At 40.7% G+C, this 12431-nt stretch overlaps 1 protein-coding gene across 1 annotated transcript in view; it reads left to right on the top strand.

Annotated features, from left to right (window-relative positions):
* Positions 1 to 12431, top strand: part of si (sucrase-isomaltase) — a 207217-nt gene that overhangs the window by 105044 nt on the left and 89742 nt on the right. Inside the window, exons 28-29 of the mRNA XM_068042180.1 lie at positions 2081 to 2249; positions 5217 to 5313. Coding sequence (XP_067898281.1) covers positions 2081 to 2249; positions 5217 to 5313 — 266 coding nt within the window. The remainder of the gene's footprint in view (positions 1 to 2080; positions 2250 to 5216; positions 5314 to 12431) is intronic.

The raw sequence follows: 12431 nt of genomic DNA, 5'->3' as shown, positions 1-12431 counted from the left end.
TGCTGAAACCTCTCCAGAGTCAACTATTCTGATGATCACCTGGCTGGCCTCCCATCCTCCAGCCTCTATAAGCTTCAGCTAATCCTAAACTCTGCTGCCTGAATCACACTCATGGTCTCTCCTCCCTAGCACCTTCTCCAGTCCTACAACCCTCCAAGAACTCTGAGTCTGGCTTCATGGGCATACCTACTCTTTGCACCCTGCTATTGGCAGCCGAGCCTTTAACAGTATAAGCTCTAACCTCTGGAATTGCTCTCTAAATTTGTCCTCCTTTAACGCCCTCTTTAAAACACAGCTCTCTGACCAAGGTTTAAGTCACCCCTCCTAATATTTCCAGTTTTGGCTCAGTGTTGAGTTTTGTCTGCTTACTCTTCTCTGAAGTGACTTGGGACATTTTTCCATGTTAAAACCATTATATAAATCTAAAATGTCATTGCTGTAATTGGTAAATTATTATGATTCAGATTCTGAACATGTGCATTAGCCATTGTTATGACCGAGGCGGGAGGAGTGTATTGTTTATTCTAGTTCCACTTCTCCTTGGGTCACAACATATAGTTAAATTTTTTCCCACTTACTGATACGGTCAACCATATGCTCTATTTTTATCCCAGAATAAACACACCAGCCAGGTTTCTTTAATGAACAACAAAGTTATCAGTTTATTATAAAACAAGTCTTAATCAGTAATGAAGTAAAGCATAAACACACAGATTGAAATATTAAAGTTCCCTTTTTACCTTAGCTCCTCACATTCTTACACACACACATACACTGGTTAACTGGTTTTGTTTTTAGAGCTCTATTACAGATGAAAAAACACTTGGGCTGAATACTTGCTCATTCTTGAGGAAACAGCAGATGAGATATGTTGTGTTCCAAAACTGGCATACAGTCTGGCCTCCGAGTACACGTAGACGGGTCACTGGCATCTTTTAGAACAGTCCTTTTCAGGTGGTGTTGAGAATTAATTCAGCAGGCTTTTCTTCAAAGACAGGCGTGTACGTCTCAGGGTCTTTTAAAGAGATGCTGGAAAGCTGAGCTGTGTTGTGGTCTTCTCTCCTTCCTTGGGAATTCTCTTCTCTCCTTGGAAGTTCTCTTCTCTCCTTGGAGGTTCTCGCCCCTTTTATACAATTCAACCCTAACTCAAAACAATTCAAAAGCAAAACTGACAACAGGAGGTCAAGCTTTTGACCTCCATCAATCTTAACCTGTCACTTCTTCGTAAACAGCTTCTCTATTGGTTTTTGAGCTGGAAGTCAGGTGGTTTCCAAGAAAGGTTTATTGTTGTTGCTGGAAGTCAGGTGATTTCCTGGAAAGGCTTGTTTTCCTCACAAGACCTCTCAGTGCCCCTTTTAAAAAACATTTCCAGGGGCTGTTTTTCAAAGTCAAGTGGCCTTTAGATAACCCTCTTTGAACACCCCAAAGTTTACCACTTCTTCAATCTTTCAAAAATGTATCCTCAAAAGAAAACAAAACACAGAGGCACTTTCGGAACACCATACTCAAAACTGTTTTTTATGCTATTCTAATATTCTCAATACATTTTGGCAAGAATTTTCAAATGTATTCGTTAATATCTGATCAGCTGTCCACAATTATTAATAGATAGTTCAGCCATGCAGATTCAATATTCCCTGTGTGCAAGAAGCAGAGTATCTCGCCCACGACTAGTGAAAGTCAGAAGATTGCAGCAGCGCAGCCTTTATTTTTTAATAAGGGCTAATAGAGGGGCGGTGTCTTGCTACTGAGATGGAATCAGAAAAATGACCTGTAATCTTCCAATAGAATATATTTGAAATAACTAGCTCTCCTTTTTTGCATTGGATACAACATACTCCTACTATTTTTCCACCTAATTGCATGATTTTGTCACATCAAATTGCTTTGGATTATGCAAACTGCTAATTTTTCTTTCCCTACCTACATATTAATATTGTATTTTGTGTGAACTCTTAAGTATTTGCACCTGATAATAGTAGTCTATGCGAGATTAGAATCCTGTCTAATTTTAACATTTGTCGATGGTGAAATCAAATCCGAAATGCTAAGATTTTAGTCCTTCTTTATTTTCTAACAGTTGGAATTCCCAAGTGCCTGGCTTTACATTTACTGATCAATTCATACAAATTTCAACCCGACTCCCTTCAAAATATATTTATGGCTTTGGAGAAACTGAACATCGAAGTTTCAAACATGATCTGAACTGGCATACTTGGGGAATGTTTGCCAAAGATCAGCCGCCTGGTGTAAGTTTAGAAACTTATTTCCTCAGTTGTGGCTTATTGTGTTTTATTACTAACATCAAGTGCTGTGAAAAATTGAATTACCTTAGCTACACATCAAACCTGGGATTCAATGTTGTAAGTCAAAGTGATTACAATTGCTCGAAGTTTTACAGTGAAGAACAACAGAGCATAAATCACGGAGCCTTGATTTACTGTAACCCTTTATCTCTTCTATCCAGGACTATTGTCTGCAAAATTGTGAAGCAAATGACTGATATGAATGTTCCTCTGCTGGATGGTAGAATGCAGGCTTATATTGAAATAGCAGTCTCCATTCTGACTTAAAAATTGTTTATGCCACAGCAATGATTTCAACTTTGATCTCTGTATCCTGGACTAGAATATAGAGCACTGTTGATTTCAAGTAAACTGCTATTTATTTACATTCATACAAATACATTCAGATAACAGGAGCCTAGAAATTATTGTTGGCGAATGAATGGTTTGGATAACATTCCACCAACTTCTAATGTAACAATTTAAACAAAAGCCCTTCCAGTCCAAATAGGTAAAAGTCCAAAATTGTTTGACTTGTCTATTTTAAATAGGTTAATGTCTCCCCTAAAATACTAGAAAAAGAAATGTCATACCAGTGTGTTAATTGTTCATCTGCTTATGTTGCCAAGAGCAAGATTCAATTTTATGTGAAGTGCACGAGAAAATTATTTTAAAAAGTGGTGTGTACCTTCAAGATGTTATGCTTCTGCTAATAACACTTACCTGTGGTTTTATCAAAAGGAAGGCAATAATAACAGCAAAGATAACTGAAGATAACCTTGCTGGCTCAGCTCCCCTCATACCCCATCAGTAGTGTGGCATACAGAATGGCAAACAAGCAAAATTAGAGCTTTCTTTGTGTCTAATTTTCAATATATTTAGTGTTTTGCCTTAAATAGTTATTTTCTCCAATATTGTATTATTCTTGGGCAGTGCAGAAGTTTTTTCTATCTTACATAATCACAAGTCATGTGAAGATGAATATGGGGTTGATGTTATAAAGTGAAGCTTTAGCACGTTACACTGCATTCCTAAGAAACAGCATTAATGTTCATGCTTACAGCATCTGTGTCCAAGGTGACTGCTTTGTGGATGTTTTGAAGTGGAATAAAATGACAAATGCAGTTGGTGGAGTGGATAGGAAACAAAAATCAATGTTATCAATCCTGGAAAATTCAATGCAATGAACAATTTGGATTCAAAATCATGGAGAAATATTTAAGAAAATGGGAGGCCAATATATTTTAACATCAATGAGAATAAATAAAGATTGTGAAAAAATGTGATTTTAGATCCTACACAATTCTAGTGACAGCAGTGGTTTGAGTTGATAAATATGCTGCAGCGAAAATATTTAATCTAATCTCAGATCAGAAATGCATTGACATTAGGAAACATCAACTTAATTCCCACCCCCACACAGTCATGGAACCACAATAAATGATTTTGGGTTTGGTGTTATTGGAAATGTCCCTCTGAGATTGTGGAGTCATTTTCTTGTTTTAAGTGGTAGCCATCTAAATTCTTCTCAGGTCACAGGAAGACAGTGAGGGATGAGCTATTATGATCAGCGTGTGATTCATCTGAGCCAGCCAACTGCGAAACAGCCCTGACAACCAATTTTATCTGCAGCACCTGTGGAAGAGTCAGTCACTCTAGTATTGGCCTTTGTAGCCACTCCAGGCACTGCTCCACAAACCACTGACCACCTCCAGGCGCTTACCCATTGTCTCCCGAGACAAGGAGGCCAAAGAAGAAGATTCATCTGAAGATCTCAGATGGCATCATACTCAAATAGAATCTCATGCTCATTGCACTTTGGTTCTCCCTACTGGACAATTATAATATCCTGTCTTCACTTAAACTTACATGCTGAAAAAAGCTTCATCTGTGATACTATGATAGATGCTGTTGATTGTCTCTGATGAGATGAAGCTCTCAATTTACACTGGATAGAATTTTACATAGATAGTTCTATATCTCTACCAATTACATAGTAGATTAATAATGAGACAGATCAATCAAATCATGAATGTTAGAAGTCTGCAATAAAGCATAAAGTCATAGAAATATACAGCAGCTGGCTCAGTATCTAAAGAGGAATGTGAGTTAATATTTCGATGAACTATTCTTCAAAACTATCTGATAAAAGGTCATTTTTGGGTGCACAGAGTTCAGGGGACATTCTGTGCATCTGAATGGCGAGGCCAGAGGAAACCAGAAATGAACTGCTACTATCGTTGCATCGGCCCTCAGGTAAACCAGGAGTCAGGAGTTAAGAAGCCGGAGGGAAGATCGGAGGCCATGACATTGGGAGTTAGGAGGCCGGGGGTCAGATCAGAGGCCGGAGTTAAGGGGAATTTGAACACAGGGACTCGGGAGTTAAGAGCCCAGGGGAAGATCGAAGGTCAGGGTTTGGGAGTCCAGAGGCTGTGCCAGTGGGTTGCAGTGCCGATTTAGAGGGGGGTTGTGAGCAAGCAGCAGCTCATGTTCTTGTCCTTCAAAAATGTACTCCTACTCCTCCCAGCATGACAATCAGGCAACTAAATTGGAAAAAATTATGTTTTTGGCCGCAGGTGGTCCCAATGTCTGGTTTTACGGCATGCAGCTGAAGCGAGCTGCCTCAGGGCAAACCAATCTTATTTGTATATGCAAAGGGTGTTACTCCATTTTCAGGCATGGGTCCTGTCTATTTTTATCCCCTCACCAATATGGTGGGTTGCACACTTACAGACAGAAATGTGCCCATGCTTCCTGCATGTTAGGAGCTTAATTGGGCTGTTAGTGCCCAAGAAACAGTTTCTGCAAGGATGAATTTATAGGCCATTGACTCTAGTTTAACAAAAGTTTGTGGCAGAGTTTTCTATGTTCTAAACCAGTGCCTGTGAAAAGAGTTTTTTTTTTAATCTTTGTTTTAATATATATTTACAGTATAAAATGAACTGCTATGGGAGCCACCCTTTTTATATGGGTCTTGAAGAGGATTTCAAAGCCCATGGTGTACTACTGTTCAATAGTAATGCAATGGGTAAGTTAAAGTGGAATTTTATGCACTGTCTTTTAAAATGAACATGTCAATCATTTTGGGGGTCCTTTTTCATCAAAATCCAAAGTATAACAAAATTCTAGTCAAATTTCACTGTAAGAATATGAAATTCTGAGTTTACATGCACATTTTAAATGGTAATCTTTAATATTCAGAAGATTTTTTTTGCTTTTCTATGACACATTTTGAAAGGATTTCCAACATTCAAAGGATTAAACACATCTTATTTATTTTTGGTACAAAACTTAATTAAGTAACAAAGATAAACAATTTATTAATAAATGATTAATGGCAGATCAATTTATCTTGCCATCGTTATTCAATCTTGTTGTGATCTCAAGGCCTATTTGGGTCTTGATGGCTGTGATTAGCCTTAATATACAAGATTCTGATTTTTATAGATATTAAAGTAGAAGATAATTGCTACAAACTGATATGAAATCCAAAGAATCCTTTAGGGAGGTTACAAATGATGATAACCAGAAAGTAAAAGATTTAAAACCTGAATTTATCTTAAATCACACTGAATCCCAATGAAAGGCAAATTGAAGCAATGGGATACTGTTTTCCCAATCTGTGGAATACAGTATTTTTAGAATATTCATCTATTTTAACTAAGTTAATCTAAAACGTGATAATGACTTTAAAACATTGAAATCAAGAATTCCATGCATCTGGCTTGCACATTTGCCTCAAACTGCAAAAGAACTTCAACCCCCAAGTATGAAACAGACCTGTGGAATTCTTTCGCCAATATTTGTGTCTCCAAGGCAAGAAATACAAACCAGTACTCTGTAGTTTACTGCTCCCCTAATCTTTTGGATGGTCACAGTAGTAATACGTGGCCATTATTGATCATGTCAGCTCGTGGTTCATTTGGTAGCTCTCTTGCCTCTGAGTCAGAAGATTGTGTCAGTGTAGGACTTGAACACAAAAAACTCAAGGCTGACACTCCAGTGTAGTACTGAGGGAGGGCTACACTTTTGGAGGTGCAGTCTTTCAGATGAGAAGTTAAACCGAGGCATTGTCTGCCCTCTCAGGTGGATGTAAAAGATCCTGTGGCACTATTTAGGAGAAAAGCAGGGAAAAGCAGTGTTCTGGGCAATTGTTATTCCTCAATCACCATTACAAAAACAGATTATTTGGTCATTATCACATTGCTGTCTGTGGGACCTTGCTGTGCGCAAATTGGCTGCCATGTTTCCTGTACTACATAAGAATATAAGAAATAGGAGCAGTGGTAATCCTCGGCCTCAGCTGCACTTTCCTGCCCACTCCCCATATCCCTTGATTCTCTGAAAGACCAAAAATCTGTCTATCTCAGCCTTAAAGATGTTCAAAAGTGGAACATCAACAACCCTCTGGGGTAAAGAATTCCAAAGATTCATAATCGTTTGAGTACATACGAACATATGAATTAGGAGCAGGAGTAGGCCACTTGGCCCTTCGAGCTTGCTCTGCCATTCAATAAGTTCATAGCTGAATTGATTACTCCACATTTCCACCTACCCCCGATATCCTTTCACCCCCTTGCTTATCAAGAATCTAACTATTTCTGCCTTAAAAATATTCAAAGACTCTGCTTCCACTGCCTTTTGAGGAAGAGAGTTCTAAAGACCTCATGACCCTTTGAGAGAAACATTTCTCCTCATCTCTGTCTTAAATAGGCGACTCCTTATTTTTAAACAGTGACCCCTAGTTCTAGATTCTCCCACAAGGGGAAACATCCTTTCTACATCCATCCTGTCAAGACCCCACAGGATCTTATATGTTTCAATCTAGTCGCATCTTGTAAAGAAATTTCTTCTCATCGCAGTCCTAAATGATTGTTCTCTTATCCTGAGACTGTGCCCAATGTTCTAGATTCCCCAGCCAGGGGAAACAACCTCAGTGTCTACCATTTCAAACCCTTTTAGAATCTTGTATGCTTCCTTAAATAGCCTTCCTTAAATATGGAAACCAAAATTGTGCACAGTACGCCAGATGTGGTCTCATCAAAGCCCTGTACAGTTATAGCAAGACTTCTTTATTCTTGTACTACAATCCCCTTGCAATAAAGGCCAACATGCTATTTGCCTTCCTATTGTTTGCTGTACCTGCATGCGAACCTTTTGTGCTCCTTCTACGAGTGCACCCAAGTCTTTTGAACATCAACATATAGCAGTGCCACACCTTTTAAAAAAGCATTACGCTTTTCTATTCTTACAACCAAAGTTAACAACCTCAGTTCCCCACATGATACTCCATCTGCCAACTTGTTTCCCACTCACTTAGCCTGTCTATATCTCTTTGCAGCCTCTTTGTGTCTTTGTCACAGCTTACATTCCTACCTATCTCTGTAGCGCAGCAAACTAAGATACATTACTCTCAGTCTCCTCGTCTAAGCCATTAGTATAGATTGTAAATAGCTGATCCTTGCAGCACTCCACGAGTAACAGCCTCCCAACTTGAAAGTGCTCCGATTATCCCTAATCTCTGCTTCCTGTCCATTAACCAATCCTCTCTCCATTCTAATGGATTACCCCCAACTCCATGAGCCCTTATCTTGTGTATTTACCTTTTGTGTGACACCTTATTGAATGTCTTTTGGAAGTCCAAGTATACAACATCTACTGGTTCCCCTTTATCTACCCTACTGCCTCAAAAAACTCTAATAAATTTGTCAAACACCATTTTCCTTTTGTAAAATCATGTTGACTTTGTCTGATCGTACTATGATTTTTTAAGTTTCTTTGTTAAAACTTCCTGAATAATAGATTCCAGCATTTTCCTGGCCTGTCGTTCCCTATTTTCACTCTCCCTCATTCTTGAATAGCAGTGTTACATTTTCAAACTTCCATTGCACTGGGACCATACTAGAATCAGGGAATTTTCAAAAATCATAACCAATGCATCCACTATTTCTGCAGCTACCACTTTTAGAACACTAGGATGTAGGCCATCATGTCCTCGGGATTTGTCCGCTTTTAGTCCTTTAAGTTTCACCAATACCTTTTCTCTACTGATATTAATTACCTTAAGTTCCTCTCTCTTATCAGCCCCTTGTTTACCCTCTATTTCTGGAATGTAATTTGTGTCTTCTACTGAGAAGACAGCCACAATGGGCTGGATTTTAAGAGCCTGCCGCCGATCTCGGTGGCGAGCTCAAAAAATGCCAGCCCAAATAGCTGTGCAATCTCCCGTGTGGTGTCTCATTTAAATATCTGGAGTGGCCTCCCCCCTCAATCATGTGGAGGGGACAGGCTGCCCATCGCCGGCAATGGCGTCAGCTGTCTGCACACAGGTGCTGTCGCCATTTTTAAAGGGCAGTCTGCCCTGCCAGCATATTAAAATTTTTATAGATACACCCCCCCCAAAATTTATCAAATAAATCTCTCGCGCCCCTTTCCCACCCCCCAATATCAATTACATTAAGTACTTGCCCTTTCCCCCCAAAACACTTACCTTTTAAATCTGATCTTCCGTCCCCCAGCCCCCACCCACACTGTAAATTCTACCTCCTCCCCCTCCCCACCGGTGTCATGCCGGCTTTCCCCAGAGGGGGAATCGAAGGTACAGGAGTGACGGCTGCCGCGATCTTCTGTAAGATTTCAGATACGTTTATTTAAATTTATTCAAATCATTCATTTAAATATTTAGATTCAGTTCTTATCCCCCAGCAATGTGGGGGACGTGCAGTAAGAAGCGGCGGCCACCATGGAGCCTTGCCGCTGCTGGGAGGATCGGGCCAGGCCCTCCCAGCATCGGCCTCCATGGCAGGCCGCTGCTGGACCCATATTTGCCCCCCCCCCCCAACCCGCCACAGAGCCCATCGTCATGGGCTTGGTAAAATCCAGCCCAATATATTTGATCAATGTCTCTCCCATTTCCTCATTCCCCATGATAATTTCTCCTGTTTCTTCCTCTAAGGTACCAATGTTTATTTAAGCTACTCTCCTCATTTATATACATTTGTAAAAGTTCTTACAGTCCTGGATAGTTGCTGTCATTATTCTATTTTTTTCCCTTTCTATCAACTATTTGGTGGTCCTTTGCTGGTTTCTAAAACACTCCCAATCCTCAGGCTTACTACTATTCTTTGCCACATATTCTTGTAATCGAATACTATTTTGAATTGTTTCTTTAAATGTTTCCTACTTTTTATTTACTGCCACACCTTTAAGTCCACTAACCAATCAAGCTTAGCATGGTCTCCCCTCATACCTGTGTAACTGGCTTTGAATAAGTTTTTTTTCTCTAAACTAGGGCAGTAGTTTAACCAAGGACCGGGAAGATATAAGTACTGTATTACATTTATAGCTTAACTAGTTAAATTAGTTAACTAGCGGCAAGGCTCCAAGGTGGCCACTGTTCCCCACTGCCGCCACTCTTCCTCCCCAACACACTGCTGGGTGACAGGAACTGAATCTAAATATTAATATAGCTACAAATAAGTGTTGAATGACATATCAAAAACTTGAAACCCTAATTAGGTAAATAAAATACAATAGAAATGACAGGATAGGTGATGTGTTGCAGCTGTAGCATGTGGGAGCTGATGGACACCAGTGTGATCTGCAGCACATCCTCAGTATGTGTCAGTAACTCAAAGAACCTCAGCTCAGAGTTGATGTGCTGGAGTCTGAGCTTCAGACACTCCGATGCATCAGGGAGGGAAAATGTTACCTGGACACTTTGTTCCAGGAGGCAGTCACAGCCTTTAGGTTAAGTACATCAGATTTGGTCCATGGTCAGGGACAGGAGGGTGTGACTATGAGTAAGGCAGACATGGGGATCCAGAAGGTAGCACTGGAGGAGCTTCAGTTGTTGAACAGGTACAATGTTCTTGCAGCCTATTTGGACAAGAGCGGGGACTGCAGGGAGGATGAGCAAACTGACCACAGCACCATGGTACAGGGGGCCATTCAGGTTAGAGAGGAAAAAAGAATGTATTAGTAGGGTACAGTATAGTTAGGGGGATAAATACTGTTCTCTACAGCTGAGATTGTGGGTCCTGAAGGCTGTCTTGCCTTCCTCGGGGCTGGAGAAACTTGGAGTGGCCAAGGGGAGGGGATGATGGGAAAGGATCCAGTTGTCATGGTCCATGTAGGTGCCAATGAAATAGGTAGGACTAAGACAGAAGCTCTGCTAAGGGAGTATGATTAGCTTGAGGCTAAATTAAAAAGCAGAACCACAAAGGTAACAATCTCTGGATTACTACCTGAGCCACAAGCAAATTGGCATAGGGTAAATAAGATCAAAGAGTTAAATGTGTAGCTCAAAGATTGGTGTGGGAGAAATGGGTTTCAATTCATGAAGTACTACTGCCAGTACTGTGGAAAGAGGGAGCTGTTCCTTTGGGATAGGCTTCACTTGAACTGCGGTGGGACCAGTGTCCTGATGAATTGAATAACTAAGGCCGTAGAGAGAGCTTTAAACTAAATAGTGCGGGGGGGGGGGGGGGTGGGTGGGGGAGGGTTCAGATGAGGGAAAATTTAGAAAGTTGAAGAGAAAGGACAAGGCAATAATGCAGGGCAGCAATATGGGTAATGATAACCAGAGTGTGACAGGAAGGGACAGAGTGTACACACTCTGTCTGCACCAGTAATTAGGATCAGAGTAGGGAAAAATGGTAGAAAGACATAATTAAAGGCATTTTATCTGAATGCATGCAGCATTAATAACAAGATTGGTGAATTGACGCACAAATAGAAATAAATGGGTGTGATATGATAGCCATTAGAGACTTGGTTGTTAGGTGACCAAGGCTGGAAACTGAATATTCAAGGCTATTTGACATTTCAGAAGGATAAGAAGAAAGGAAAAGTTAGCAGGGTAGCTCTGTTAATAAAGGATGAGGTCAGTACAGTAGTGAGAAATGATCTTGACTTGGAAGATCAAGATGTAGGATCAATTTGGGTGGAGATAATAAATAGCAAGGGAAAGAAGTCACTCTTGGAAGAAATTTATAGGCTCCTAACAATAGCTACACGGTAGGATAGAGTATAAATCAAGAAATAATGGGGGCTTGTGAGAAAGCTACTGCAATAATTGTGAGCTATTTTAATCTTCAGATAGATTGGACAAATCAAATAGGCAAAGGTAGTCTTGAGGATGAATTCATACAGTACATTCGGGACAGCTTTTTAGAACAATGCACTGTGGAACCAACCAGGAACAGGCTATTTTAGACTTGATAACGTGTAATGAAAAAGGATTAATTAATGATTTCATAGTAAAGGATCCTCTAGGCGAGAGTCATCATAACATGATGAATTTCACAATCAGTTTTGAGAAACTTGAGTCTGAAATTAGTGTCTTCTTTTATTCTTTCATGGGATGTGGGCATCGCTGGCTAGGCCAGTATTTATTGCCCATCCCTAATTGCCCTTGAGAAGGTGGTGGTGAGCTGGGTTCTTGAATTGCTGCAGTCCATGTTGTGTAGGTACACCAACAGTGCTGTTAGGAAGGGAGTTCCAGGATTTTGACCCAGCAACAGTGAAGGAACAGCGATATAGTTCCAAGTCAGGATGATGTGTGGCTTGCAGAGGAACTTGCAGGTGGTGGTGTTCCCATACACCTGCTGCCCTTGCCCTTCTAGAGAAGAAGGAGAGAAACTTCAGAGTGCTTCAGTGCAGAGGGATCTGGGTGTCCTCGTGCATGAATCGGAGAAAGTTAGTTTGCAGGTACAGCAGGTAATAAGGAAGGCAAATGGAATTTTGGCATTTATTGCTAAAGGAATAGAATATAAAAGTAGGGAAGTGTTGCTGCAGCTGTACAAGGCAGTAGTGAGACTGCACCTGGAGTATTGCGTACAGTTTTGGTTGCCTTATTCGAGGAGGGATGTAGTTGCATTGGAGTCACGGGTTTGGAAGGTGCTGTCGAAGGAGCCTTGGTGAGTTGCTGCAATGCATCTTGTAAATGGTACACACTGCTGACACTGTGCATTGGCAGTGGAGGGAGTGAATGTTGAAGGTGGTGGATGGGGTGCCAATCAAGTGGGCTGCTTTGTCCTGGATGGTGTCGAGCTTCTTGAGTGTTGTTGGAGCTGAACCCATCCAGGCAAGTGGAGAGTATTCCATCACACTTCTGACTTGTGCCTTGTAGATGGTGGGCACGCT

Source organism: Heterodontus francisci, chromosome 11, assembly GCF_036365525.1.
Source record: "Heterodontus francisci isolate sHetFra1 chromosome 11, sHetFra1.hap1, whole genome shotgun sequence".
In the NCBI taxonomy this organism is placed as follows: domain Eukaryota; kingdom Metazoa; phylum Chordata; class Chondrichthyes; order Heterodontiformes; family Heterodontidae; genus Heterodontus; species Heterodontus francisci.
The sequence above is the reverse complement of the archived record's forward strand: the minus strand, read 5'-3'. Positions and strand labels throughout refer to the sequence as shown.